The sequence below is a fragment of the Leiobunum rupestre genome, chromosome 8 (genome assembly GCF_980474605.1).
Source record: "Leiobunum rupestre chromosome 8, qqLeiRupe1.1.hap1, whole genome shotgun sequence".
In the NCBI taxonomy this organism is placed as follows: Eukaryota; Metazoa; Arthropoda; class Arachnida; order Opiliones; family Sclerosomatidae; genus Leiobunum; species Leiobunum rupestre.
Window position 1 is genome coordinate 21,349,720 of NC_143391.1, and position 13,298 is coordinate 21,363,017.

At 36.0% G+C, this 13,298-nt stretch overlaps 3 protein-coding genes across 7 annotated transcripts in view; 2 read left to right on the forward strand and 1 right to left on the reverse strand.

The window, feature by feature from the left end:
- Nucleotides 1-4,680, forward strand: part of Tomosyn (syntaxin-binding protein tomosyn) — an 84,988-nt gene extending 80,308 nt beyond the window's left edge. For 2 of the 4 annotated variants that reach the window (XM_090157539.1, XM_090157540.1), the window contains exon 29: nucleotides 49-4,679. In XM_090157539.1, the coding sequence (XP_090013665.1) occupies nucleotides 49-186 (138 nt within the window). In that variant the 3' untranslated portion in view covers nucleotides 187-4,679. Of the gene's footprint in view, nucleotides 1-48 lie in introns of all 4 variants that reach the window. The other 2 variants (XM_090157541.1, XM_090157542.1) reach the window with 2 other exon arrangements.
- A 301-nt stretch (nucleotides 4,681-4,981) lies between these two features.
- On the forward strand, nucleotides 4,982-9,813 carry LOC149932728 (transmembrane protein 181). Of its 2 annotated transcripts, none has more exons than XM_090157544.1 (13): nucleotides 4,982-5,310; nucleotides 5,410-5,587; nucleotides 5,656-5,746; nucleotides 5,814-5,950; nucleotides 6,006-6,131; nucleotides 6,190-6,270; nucleotides 6,329-6,428; nucleotides 7,998-8,125; nucleotides 8,190-8,339; nucleotides 8,394-8,496; nucleotides 8,586-8,810; nucleotides 9,382-9,448; nucleotides 9,512-9,813. In XM_090157544.1, the coding sequence occupies exons 1-13, from the start codon at nucleotides 5,162-5,164 to the stop codon at nucleotides 9,594-9,596; spliced, it is 1,620 nt and encodes a 539-aa protein (XP_090013670.1). In that variant the 5' UTR covers nucleotides 4,982-5,161; the 3' UTR covers nucleotides 9,597-9,813. The 2 variants fall into 2 exon arrangements, with proteins under 2 accessions (XP_090013670.1, XP_090013671.1); XM_090157545.1 differs by having other exon boundaries at nucleotides 9,530-9,813.
- On the reverse strand, nucleotides 9,794-12,254 carry LOC149932729 (pre-mRNA-processing factor 17). The gene is made up of 10 exons (XM_090157543.1): nucleotides 12,069-12,254; nucleotides 11,894-11,980; nucleotides 11,459-11,818; nucleotides 11,299-11,395; nucleotides 11,002-11,216; nucleotides 10,785-10,932; nucleotides 10,613-10,728; nucleotides 10,384-10,531; nucleotides 10,120-10,327; nucleotides 9,794-10,057 (listed from the first exon to the last, which is right to left on the reverse strand). Exons 1-10 carry the CDS (start codon nucleotides 12,237-12,239, stop codon nucleotides 9,880-9,882), a joined length of 1,728 nt encoding a protein of 575 aa, XP_090013669.1. The 5' UTR covers nucleotides 12,240-12,254; the 3' UTR covers nucleotides 9,794-9,879.
- Nucleotides 12,255-13,298: the final 1,044 nt, after the last annotated feature.

Below are 13,298 nucleotides of genomic sequence, written 5' to 3' on the forward strand. Positions count from 1 at the left end.
CATCATTAAAAGTAAGGTAAATGTGTGTAATAAATCTTGCTTCTGCAGGGCTTAACTGAGAGAGGAGAACAGTTAAACGTGTTGGAGGAGCGAACGGCACGCATGATGACGGAGGCAGAGAGTTTTGCCAATGCCAGTCACCAATTGATGGCCAAATACAGAGACAAGAAGTGGTATCAGTTTTAAACTATATAAACAATTATTTCAATTGAACATAGATATATATATAAATATATATATTGTTTTAAAAACAAGAATATAAAGACAGTTGAGGATTTGAGAGGTGCTTTCTGATTCTCTCTGTTTCAAAACTCTCCCTCGCAACTGTAAATGGAAAGAATTACATGCGGAGAATGAATGCTAGAAATGGGGGTCTAGAAGGGGTCTGAGGACTATTTTCTTTGCTCCTTGCGTGATGTACAACTATATAAACAAAAATATTGCAATTTTCTGTTCCACAAACTGTACAATCAGTGATTTCTTCCCTATCTACAAAGTTTTAAATGTGTTTTTTATTTAATATACCAAGATCATTTTTACGTTCTTAAATATTCCCTACTTAATTCCGAATTTTTTTTTAATACTGAAGTAATATTTTAAATTTCGTTTTTCATCGAGTGATAGTTTGTAATTTGTCTACAGGTCATTAAGTGTACTAATTTTTAGGAGGAAAAATGGCTAATGATACGCGACTGTTTGTTGTTGTAGATGTCGTATTATCTAAATGTTTAGGGGAACTTAACCTAGCAAAACACAAAGTAACGAAATTTCTGGTATAATGAAGTTGTCAAGGTCACCCAGTGATTCCATCTTTGGGCCTACCCCTTTACAATAACTAGCTGTGATCCTCGTACTATAGGCTAGAAACCCTTGCGTTACGCTTGAGAGTTATAAGCTAGTAACTCGAGCAATTGCACGCTGTAAGTGACTAGCTTAATTTTTTAGTTAGTCCCTTTCGTAATTTATAACCCCCACTTCACGCAACTAAATTAAAATAAAAGTGAGAGTAAATAGCTATAGAAAATTTAATTTTTAGTGCACTTTGACAGTAACTTCTAAAAAAAATAATTGCATTGTCAAAAGAAAATTTTTATTATTTATATTCTATTAAAAAGAAAATATATATTCGTTCGTTTATTAAATAGTTGAATTACGAATGGAATTCTAAAATCTTTAAATTAATGGAAAAAGTACAACTAAAGTGTTTTATGCTTTATAATGTTTACATAAATTTAAGAAAAAGTGATAATTACGCACCATATAAATGCTATTGGCATTTTTCAAAAGTTAAGTTTATGTTGTGGTGGACCCCCTCTGACCAGTGAGAATTCAATCAGTTTTTAAAAAAACAAGTTAAAAAAAAATCACAAAAATTTTATAAAAAAAAAAAGGATATGTACATATGCTTCCAATATACATGTATATTATATATAATACTTGTACAGTTAGAAAATCACGAAATGAGTTAAAATGGGCTCTTATATAAATAGGGAAATTATATATATACATATTCATGAGTTTGACAGTATTAAAATTGTCGCCTCTATAACTTTAAAAGTAACAAAAAAATGAAATGCAATTTAATATGATTCTTGAAAATCCGAGATATTTGATTATCTATATTGCGGCACTGATTGCGGTTAAAAATTTGTAGGCTACGTCATGGTATATTTTGGTTTTGCATGGCATCATTTCCCCAAAACAATATTACACATTTAGATAATTTATTTTTATATTAAAGGGATTGGCAAACCAAGGCCATGGATAGAAATCGTTCCAATTTCCATCTCCCCCATAGACGCAGTGTAAATTTGGAATTTTTTAATTTTTTTAAAAGGGAGTGGTTAACTACTAAAGATGAAGGCGTGTGGCCTGGCCTAGACAATTTTTCAATGTAGTTATAAGATGGTTCCGAACAAGCCACAGAATGTTATTCACTAAATGTGGAGAAAATAGACCCAGGAATAACGTTATATTCAAAATAACTGGTACATCTTGCCAGAAAAGCGCAAACCTCAGCCAACGAAAATATGCCTAGCCATTCACCAAAGAAATCCGAACCTTCCAAAAAACACATTCACCCCCTGTCATATGAATAAAATTGTTTGCCAATCCCTTTAATTTCGATTACGTATCGCAGCTAACACAATTTGATTATAATTTTGACCATAATAATGCTAAAGACCATCTGACGTACTTAATAGAGACCATCACATTTCACCTATTTCTCTTTAAAAATTATCTCTAATACTATCTCTCTTATGAAACTATTTGAAGGATGCACACAAATACTCCCTCTACCTTGAACAATAAAAAAAAGTCCCCTACTGATTAGGTGAAACCAAACTCCCCAGAAATACAAAAGGGCAGAGCAAGAAATAAAAACCACACAACAAAACTATTTCCCGACGTTTTTTGAAATTATCCGAATAGGGCCCAAAATTTTGGACTTGTAAACAAAAAAGTCACCGAATTGTAAATACTGATAGAGGGTATATATAAAAATCGTTGAAGTTCTTTCAGTTGTTTTCGCTTTTCATTTGAACGGGGTGAAAAACGCATTAGGAAACGACAAATTTTAAAAGATGCGATGTACAGTTTCAAAACGACGCGCGTTATCGAAAAAATTATATTAAGAATGGAAATATATAAATATATATATCCCCAAGGCTATTTTGAGGAGAAAAGATGGTTCATACGAATTTAAATGTCAATTTTGAAGTACTTAGTTTTTCCTTTATGTAAAAACAGTCCGTGAAATTCTTCATAGTAATACTTGTACGTTTAAAAGTGAGAGAAAGAGAGCGGGACAAAATTCATTTCAGGCTACATTCTACAAGTGCCATAAATATCTGCCAGGAATGGGTATAGACGGAAGTTCGAAATAACGTTCGGTTGTTACGCGCTTCTGATTATAGATAAATTCAAACCGAAATAAAAATGTCAATGTTTTATGGCTAGATCAGCTGCAATAGATTGATATTTGTATAAATTATCATAGCTGTATAAATTGCACCATGCTCAATTTTGGGGTTATTATACCTTTTCGTCAGTGGCGTAGCAAGGAGGCGGCACGTGCCCCCCTCCTGAAATGTATGGCTGTAAGAACGACTTTTTTAATTATTTTTTTGTGCCTCCGCTCCCCCCCCCCTCCGATCTAAAGTCCCGACTACGCCACTGCTTTTCGTTTCTGATTTTACTTAAAACCGTTTTCGCGTGTAATATAATTTTATCTTCCTTGTGAGATAGCGTCGGTAAGAGAAGTACTTTCGAAACAGAATCATTCCATTTGATTAAATTTTACTATAAAACGTTTTCGTGATACTTTAATTTATAGCTCAACGGTTTGAGTGATATACTAACAAAATTATGTACTTAATTACTTCTGGTGTTATTATTGAAAGTTACTTAAATAATTGGAACATTGCTTAAAAAAATAGGAACGCGGGTATCATTTTCCCTATAGAATTAGGCGTATTACTAAGGGACACAATTTATTTTCTATTCGATTTAATCACGTCCTAAGCAATTTTACTTTCAATCTCTTTAAATTTTATTGGAGCTTTTCGCGACGAAAATGGGGGATAATATATTTCTTAGCTCGTTTCTCTGCCCTAAAGAGGAAAAAATAACTGTCTGAGGTTTTTAAGTGTCGTTGTCATAATAATTGTTCGTTGAATTATTGCAATGGATAATTGTTGTCATACAAAAAAAATTCGTTCGAGTACTTATATTTAGGTAGGGTTCTTCTCCATATTTTTTATTCGTGTAAAATCGTGTTTTGAAAAAAAAAAAAAGCCACTAACAATTACCATGGTCTCTTCACACTAGTAATTTGCGCAAACTGTAGTGAAAATAAAAAGGCTATGGATAGTCAGCCTGTAGACAATTTTTGTAAATACCATTTTTCTTTTCTTTTGAAAATGCCGATAACGGCGGCTTTTATAAAACGATTCCATTCCTTTCTATAGAGACGAAAACAAAATATACGAAAAAAAATGGGAACTGTAAAACGAAATAATTAATTAAACTCGTATTATTACGTTCTTTGATCAGGGAAAACGAAACGCATCTGTTCATAATTGACTACGTCTAAACCAAAAATCATCGAATCATTAGAGTAATAGAATATTATAATGAAAAATAACCTTGGAGAAATATTTGCGAATAAATAAAAAGCTGTTATATTATTAGACTTTGAAAAAATAGATAATTTAATTTTATGAAAAAAAAGGCTTTTGTCGTATATATATAAAAAAAATTATAAAAATGCGTTGAAAAAACTTTTAAAAGTACGTCGAGACAAAAAGTATCATTATTTAGTGTGTTATACACCCCCGAAAACATGAATCAATTCTTTCGCGCTGTATAAAGAATGAAAAAAAAATAGAAAAAATCATAATGTCGCGTTGTTCATCTGTTTGTAGCCTTTTTCCACAACCCCTCCCTCGCCCCCCTTTCCTGAAAATGAGCAACACAAAAAAAAACATGGATGTTTGTTGTTATCGGTGTGTCGAATTTTTGGAGTTGCTCGAATGACGCACTCGTATTTGAAAAACAAGACATGCTATATTATTTTTAATTTAATTTTTTCCTTTTTTGCCAAAAAATGTGTGTACTCTTTTTTTTCCTCCGGATCTGAGCGTCTCGGATAACAATAAAAGTTCACAAAAAGAACCGTTTTTAAAGATTCATGATTCCCGTCTTAAACCCATATGGTAGCTTGTCTCGCGAAGTGGTCGCACTCTGAAGTTTAGAAATTTCAGCTACGCAGGCGCGGTCCACCGTTAGCTAAATACATCATTTTTATATTTTAATTATCACTGTCTAGTCCAGTACAGAGTGACACAAAAAAAACCACAGATTTAGGATACCCATCTAGGTCTACATGCAGGTCGCCCTTATTCCTTATCTTTATATACATTTATATGGAAAAGGGACGAGAGGGTGGATCGGTTGCCAGGGGCAACGGAGAGAATCGATATTTTATCCAAACGGTCTGGACTAGTCCGAAGTCACGATTCTAACCTTTTCGCGCACCGACGGTAGAGCCGACATTTGAGGCGTAGTTTACGAAGGTATTTCCCCAGTACAATCGCGTTCAAAAGAGTCCAGCCAATCAGTCGATAAGTAATTATAGATCGTTAGACCCATCACGGAAATGCCTTATCCATCCAATGGCTTCAATCACTTATTTCACACTCCCAGCTGGAAGATCAAAATTCGATCTGTCCTTTCTCAGTTCAGCGATCTGTTTAGCGAATTCGGCAAGTACATCGCGCCCACCTATTATCACGACAGATGCGAAAGGTAATCCAAGCTTTTAATTATCAATGAAAAGATCATTTCTCTTTCGATCGAGAAAACCCGGAAGCGATTTTTGGAAAAACTAATTTATCCGTTTGTCAGATCCGTTCCCATGCGTCTCTACACCATGCATAAGCACGAATTCGTTTTGGTTTTCGTCGGATTTTTCGCGCTTCTCGGCTTGTGCGTCTTCATCGGACTGGCCGGCCCACCCATAACGTCGACTGTCGCGGTCAACGCCACTTCTTTGTCTCCTAAATTGAATCAATCATCCATGGCCGTAAGAAATTGGTTAAATTAAATTTAATCCCAAAAACTCGACAAACGATGTTGGGTAATTATTTGCAGACGGGTCCTTTCATTTTGAAATCGCCGTCTTTATCCACCTACAGTCAACAGCTGTGGCTGATTGCCGTTCTCATCATTGAGAATGACGACCGTAAGCTAGATCCGTCTCTATTGTTGGCGTAGCTTTTATATAGCGATACCCTTTCTATTACGCGAAGCCGACGAAACTTTGATTAAGAAGGGCTTCCACGTGACCGTGACCATACACGGAATTTCCGATTTGAACGAACATATCGTTATCTTGGACGAGGCTCACACCCGAAATCGAACCAGAGATTTACGATGTTTGGGAAAGGTAACTGTTTTCCGACGCGACTTTCTCATAGAAATGCTACATGTCGCGTTTATAGGTTTGCGATGGTTTGACGATACTTCATTTGGGGTTTCTCGATTTTACTCACTATATCATAACTATCAAATTTCACGGGCTGGAGAATGCCAACAGCAGATATCATATTCAAGAAGTTATATTTTACGTAAGCTAACGTCGATTTATTTCGTAATGAGAGTCGTAGATTTATTTCTATTCTATAGTTCAAAAGCTATAATTCGGCGTTTACTCAATTGGAGATCTGGTTCCGATTCATTTTCCTAGCAATCACGTTTTTCGTCACTGTAAGTCAATATCGTGTTTTGTTTTATGGATTTCTTTAATTGGTTTATGTTGTTTCAGTGTTGGTTCGCGCATAGCTTGAGGAGATTTGCTTTCCGTGATTGGTCGATAGAGGAGAAATGGATGTCAACCTTGCTACTGCTTCTCTTGCTCTATAATGGTAAAATGTTACTTTACACCTCTGAAGGCTGTAGCTTCAACGCGTGTTAAAATGGGCTAGCCTGCAAAGTAAAACATGTAGGGAGAACGTTACTCGATAGATGCCGCCAATTTCATGACATTTGTTTTCTGATTGGTGATAATTTATTTCAAATAACCTTAATTAGATTAAATGAGAAAACGAACCATTTATGTGAAATTTACGTGATCTAAGTGGAGTGCACTTTCTTGCCATTGGCTTACTGTCCCTCAGAAGTTTTTAGGAATCGTGTATCGTAAGTCATGTACCGCTCATCTAAGTTAGCGTTGGCAAGAATGTATTTAATTCGCGAACGAAAACTATCGCTACGCCCCCTTTGGTTTGCCATTGAAACCTAGATAGGTAGTGGCTAAAGCAGACGCTATTAGTTTTTCCTTATCATTATTCGTAAATTTGACTTTATAAATAATGATACTTGCATTTTAATATAATTTATGCATCATTTGCTTATATTTTGATAAGTTTATTTAAGAAAAAATGGTCTTACGAATTTTTAATTTGTCTGCAGCAGACGCTAGATCCTAGCGGAGAAGCCAGCGCCGTTACGCCCCCTAGACTCGTTTCGGTCGCGAAAACTCCTTCCCCCTAAAACATGAAATCGGTTATTATTGGTTCCCTAAAACTAACATCTCAATATAGTCATTCTCCCTAAGTCGAAATAAATAAATTGTTGATTTTACACTAGAACATTCCGTGTTATTTAGCGAAGAGACTACTCATCGCAAAGAAATTCTTAAGACCATCAACGGCTTTGTGACGTTTCAAACATTTCAAGTTATTTCTGGTTAATTTTAATAATCATTAAATGGACTTTCAAGGGAGATGCGAAGGGTTGAAAGTCGATTCAAAAAACCTCACTGAAACGTCATCAGAGTGTAATTTTGTAAATGCGACGAACGGCGACCGAATAACGTATTTTAAATGGACTTCAACTCCCCCCCGCTCTCGCTTAAATGTCCCTTTAAGTTAAAAGAGATCAGCCAATTTATACGACCGCCCGTAAAACGCTTGGGATTGGCGGTACCGTAGTTGGGGAAGACACTGAGGGTATAGCAGCGGCAGCCGTAGATAGTTCTGATTAGACAGGTTAATCCACCCCTCGGAAACGTGAACCTGGGAATTTGTAGGAGGTGTAGGCTGTACAGAATAAACCTACATTAACACTTAGCTACAAGTTTCCCCGTTCATGTTTTCAAGGGTTGCCCAGCTGCAAAAGTTTCGGGATAGCCGGGACTACTACACTATAGAGTAGTAGCACTCCGTAGCTTTAGCCACGGCGGCCATTTTGGTCCCTAATTTTTTATCTATAAGAAAGAACATGGGTGACGTACTAGGACGTCAAAGTGCCATTACTTTATAGTTGTAATATGCCCTAGTTTTGCGATAATGCTTCCTATATGAGAAAAAGCATGGGTGACGTCACAGTGCCATTACTCTATCCATACCACGAAAATTCGTTTTCTTTGTTTCTTACGGGCTTAACTTATTTTAATTCAATACTTGAGTAATTATCCTCTAATTTGCCGCCAGATCCCGTTTTCCCGATGACGTTTCTGATCAATAGCTGGGTTCCGGGAATGCTGGACGCCATGTTCCAAGCTACGTTCCTATGCGCCCTGTTACTTTTTTGGCTATGTATCTATCACGGAATTCGCCAGGTTAATAAGCGGTGACTTTTCGTTTAAATCGGCTTTATAAAAACGCGACCAATTTCCGTTTTAGAACGAGAGGAAGTTGTTGTTTTTCTACGCCCCTAAGCTGTTGCTAGTCGGTCTATTGTGGATCGCCGCTTTTACTTTGGCGTCATGGCAAAAGTATAACGAACTTCAAGATCCCACTTACGATTATAAAGTGGACACGGCTAATTTCATGGTAAACCTACCATTAATTTATAATCAAATGAAAGACTCATTCTGTATATTTTAGGGGTTCAAAACATTTTTCTTTGTCGTGGGAGGTTTATACGTCGTTTATTTGGGCTATCTTATAATAAGAGCGTACACGGAATTGAAATCAATGCCTTATTTTGGTAAAAATTCGCCTTTCGATTGATTTCGAAAACGAGTTTTAAATCCTCGTTCGTTTTGATAATTCTCTAAAGTAGACGATTAATTTTAGATGTGCGTTTGAAATTTCTAACTTCTCTGATGGTCATCGTACTTTGCATAAGTATCGCCGTAACAGTTTTGCGGTTTGGAATATCCGTATTAGAGGACAATTTCGTAGCTGAACTTTCCACGAGCTACGGAAGTTCCGCCGAATTTATGTCTTTCTATGGCCTGCTAAATCTCTACCTTTACACCATGGCCTATGTTTACTCTCCAACGCGGAACGCCTATTTAGGTATTTTTTGGCATTTCGTTAAAGGGCAACGCAAGTGAGCTTGCAAAAAAGAAAAAGCAGCTTGATTTTTCATCTCCCCCAACCCCTCACTCGGCTTATTTCGCACTTTACTGACTTTACACACATTTTGCCAGCTCACTTGCGTTGCCCTTTAAACTTACATCGATCTTGGACTAATTAAAGGAATGTTTCGGTACTTCAGCAAGCCCGAAAACGCTTCTCCCTATTCTTCTATCGGCAAAAATACCCATAATAGCGACTACGCAAGTAGCGGCTACGTTAAAAACATAGTAAACGCTAATTCTAAGGTTTTATTGTTGCCGTCTTCGACACCCTTTTGTAACAGGGCGGCTCACAAAGAGCACAGAAAAAAACAAATTTAAAAATACATGAAAGAGTATCTATTTTGATAACCTTTGCACATGCGCAGAATGAGTTGATCATCTTTTAAAAGGGAGAGGCATAGGAAAATATGTTTGACGTTTTAGGGGAACTGAAACGTCCTTATATTAATTAGACCAAGCACCTATTAAATTAAAACAAGTAATTAACTTGCCATATATTCCCGCAGAATCTCGCGTGAAAGATAATCCAACACTGTCAATGATAAACGACTCAGATGAAGACGTCATATACGGGTAAAGCCACGTTTCTCAATCGCTAATTACTATAATTTGCTCTTATTAACGAATTAAATTTAGTTCACGCGTACCATTTAGGTCCGACGCCGAGGATAGGCCTTTGAATTCTACGAGAAGAAATCAGGACGACGACGAAAGCGACTGAGGGAATACGTGAATAACACAACATTGAAATTCCCGCCCTTTTTAAAATGTTGACGAGGGAGAGTGGGTGATTCGACGGAGAAACTGATGGCACTTTGTAACACCGATGTCCAACACGAAAAGTGCCAAAGAATAAGACGAAAAAATATCTTCCAATTTTAAAATACATCAATGTTTCACGTTAAAAAAATACGCATATTTATAAAATAAGTGGAAAAGAATCTGCTTCTTTTTTATTGACTTTACACGTATTTACAACCTTTTTTTTAATAATGGGGTGTAAGTTAATCCCAGAATTTAATAGTCCCATCCCAACCAGCAGTTGCGACTTTGGATGTTTCATGAGGATGCCATAATACATTGCTACAGACATTGTCATGGGCTTTAAATTTACTAAATAATTTTGTTGTTTTCCAATCCCAAATGTAAACTTTTCCATCAGCATCACCTGATATGATGTAACTGGGGGGAATATTAAGAGTTGGTTTTTTATTTCTTAAAAAATGTTTATGGTATTAAAGTACCTCATATCGGGTGAGAAATCCAAGGTGCAAGCGTAACCCGCAACCATATGACCCGAAAATGTTTTCTTTCTATTCAGTTTGAATCGGTTTAGAGCTGAGAATATCATTATTTTGTTGTCCATGGATTGACAGGCCAGCCATTTGCCATTAGGTGATAACGTTACAGCGGGTAACGAATGCATAGACGGATCCGCAATGTACTTCATGTCTGAAAAATTAAGATTGGAATTATCAGTATTTAACCAAAGCAGCTTCTAATCTTACCGACTGGAATATCCCATTCCCAAACCCGCATGCTCTTATCGTCTGATGTTGAAACAAAACGTCTGTTTTCATCGACAAATGTGATAGTATTCACAGCTCCCAAATGTCGGTCATATTCTTGCACTACTTCACCTGATCTTATGTCCCACTTTAGGTAAGAATTTGATGAATAAAAATAACTATACTCAATCAATGAACTAGGCTAATTATATGGCGATTTAGTACTTACGCAAACAATTTTTTTGTCAGAAGTACCAGCCACAAATAAATGTTGTTTCTCATCATCTGGATTAAATTTGACACAGTAAGCCACTTTTCTGTTTGTAAATCTAGTGATGCAATCGCCTGCGCAAATATCCAGTTTAGTCAATTATTAAATATCTCTTTTACACCTTTTATACCTTTTTCAGTGTCCCACAATTTCACAAATCTGTCATAGCCAGCAGAGAGGAATTGAGTACCAGCATTATTGAAACAAATATCTCTGACTGCTTGTTTGTGGCCAAAATAGGTGCGTATGCAGCGACGTTCATTGTAAACTTCCCATAGCTGTATATTATAAAACATTAAAAAAATTTGAAAATGGTAATGACTTTTTTATGGTGATGGGAGACTTACCTTTACTCTACAATCCATACTGCCAGATAGTAATAGATGACCAGATCTGGGGAACCATCGAATGGCAGAAACTCCTTTGGCATGGCCAGTCCATGTGTGAATAAGTTTCTTGGGTATGAAGCACTTTTCTGGGGGTTCTGATGTCTTCAGGTTTACACCAACATCTTGAGGAATGTGAAGGAATGATCTTCCTTGATAGTCGTAAGGATCTTTGACTGAAAGTTTCCGATTTTAAAATGGTTATTAGTATGCTTGAAAATGAGGATAGAAAATAAATTTCATATAAAAAAGCCATACTATGTAGGACACTTTTTTCCTCCATGGGTTTGTCATCATGTACTCGTCCCTTCTTTTGTTTTTTGGCTAGATATTCTTCCAAATATTCTTTATCTTCCTATTGGAAAGGTTGAATTTTTAGATAAAAACTTTAATTTAGTTTATTTTATGATTTACTTACATCTGAAGGTTTGGCTACTCTTTGTTCATCTACAAATTTCCCCCATGGTCCGAGAAAACCTTCTATATCACTAGGATCTTTATTCTTTTCTCTTTTCCTCTTGTCAAGCTCCCTTGTTTTTGTTTTTTCAAAGACGGTGAGTCCGTCACTTGTGGAGGCAGCATTAACATTTCCAACATAGTCAGATTTTTCTATAGTGGCTACCGCCACTGTAGGATCAATTGCATAGCCAAAGCTCTGGAAAGTTCTTCTTTGGGATTCAAAATGAAAATCATTGAAATGAGCGGCTTCCACAAAACCGCTTAAAGTGTTTTTCTCAGCTAGTTGTTGCTGAGTTTTGAAGGGATTAATTGGTCCTACCTAGAAATACTTCTCATTAATACAAATGTTACAGGCTTTCTACAAGAACAATTAACATGTAATTAGATGACTTACCACGGGAGCAAATAACTGATCGTATTTTGGATTAAAAGCTATTTCTTTTGACTTGGGATTTATGGGCTGAATTGTTCCCACAGATTCCTAATAATGAAGGCAATATGAAGAATATCATGCGTATATGTTAATAACGTAATTTTAACAAAGGCTTAACGTTAATATTGTAATTCACCTTTATAGCAACTTCTGGCGCCGAGTTTAGTTGATATTTCAAAGTTAAGTCTTTAACCGGTAGTTTTGGTAACGATATTTGATTACTATTTTCACTTTCATCACTGTCTGTACCACTTTCATCACTATCGCTTCCATACATTTTCAAAGAGAGAATGCTCTTGGACGCCATTTTTTTTAATACTAGGATGCAGTGCTTCCACTTTTTGAAATTTGAAATTCCCTTTTTCTATATTAGGTAACCAAAAAAATTCCCTCAAAATTTCCCTATTGATTATCACCTAATATTTAAGTCAAGGAATATTTTCAAATAAATGTATTTTATTATTTAAGACCACGTGGCTTGAAAAGGGGCTACGGCTTCAGCTCGCCAAAATAATTTTAAATTTCTTTTAATAAAAGAAAAAAAAAATAGTCATGAAGTATCGTATCGTATCTCTTTGAGTTATTTTTAATGTTATACAAAACCATGACTTTTAAAACTATAAATGTTAAAGATAACACTTTGTAAGGTTACATCCGGATTCCGAAAAACTAAAATGAAACCATGGATGGAACCGAAAAGAATTACAGACGAAAATCTGACGAACATTTCAAAGCGTCTATTTTAGCAACAAGAGTCCAAAAAGCATTTCTGAAATTTCTTCTATAGTCAATGTGACCGACATTAGGTTCAGGTTAATTAATCACAACGTGTTTAGTAACTAAGGGAACTGTGCAGCTGAACCCTTACTAGTCAAAAAAGCATTCAAGATGGAGAAAAGACTAGACTATATTTATTTTCAATGAACTATATTCTACTCATAATAGTGGTAACTTACATTGTTTTCCAGAAAAATAGGAAAATCCCTTTTATTCAAATAAAAATCCCTTTTCTAATTTTTAAAGTTTAAAATTCCCTCCAAAGGGAGAAATTCCCTACAAGTGGAAGCACTGCTAGGATGATAGACAACTGCAGATTGATTACGAGCTATAACTCTGAACTAATACCCATAGAAATAGAAATTAGACTAGAAGCACTGCCCTTTCCGCCAATCCCAAGAGAAACAGGCAAGCTAGAAGGCTGACATTAGGGTGGAATGGCGATGTACGCGCCATCTGACAAACGCATTAAACATTGTCGCCATGGCTACGACGCGACTTTCGAAGAGGGGGAAAAAAAGGCAATCTACGGCGCATCACGTCGTGCGCAGCGGCGATCTTTTCGTGTTTAAATTTTTGCGTCTAAAAG

Bases quoted from the DNA above. Each gene is read 5' to 3' on its own strand.
- LOC149932728 (XM_090157544.1), top strand. From the start codon at position 5,162: ATGCCTTATCCATCCAATGGCTTCAATCACTTATTTCACACTCCCAGC. The intron at 5,951-6,005 runs GTAACTGTTTTC...TCGCGTTTATAG, and splicing joins ATTTACGATGTTTGGGAAAG to GTTTGCGATGGTTTGACGAT. The intron at 6,132-6,189 runs GTAAGCTAACGT...TCTATTCTATAG, and splicing joins TTCAAGAAGTTATATTTTAC to TTCAAAAGCTATAATTCGGC.
- LOC149932729 (XM_090157543.1), bottom strand. From the start codon at position 12,239: ATGGCGTCCAAGAGCATTCTCTCTTTGAAAATGTATGGAAGCGATAGT. The intron at 11,981-12,068 runs GTGAATTACAAT...CTTCATTATTAG, and splicing joins CGCCAGAAGTTGCTATAAAG to GAATCTGTGGGAACAATTCA. The intron at 10,729-10,784 runs GTATAAAAGGTG...ATATTTGCGCAG, and splicing joins ATTGTGGGACACTGAAAAAG to GCGATTGCATCACTAGATTT.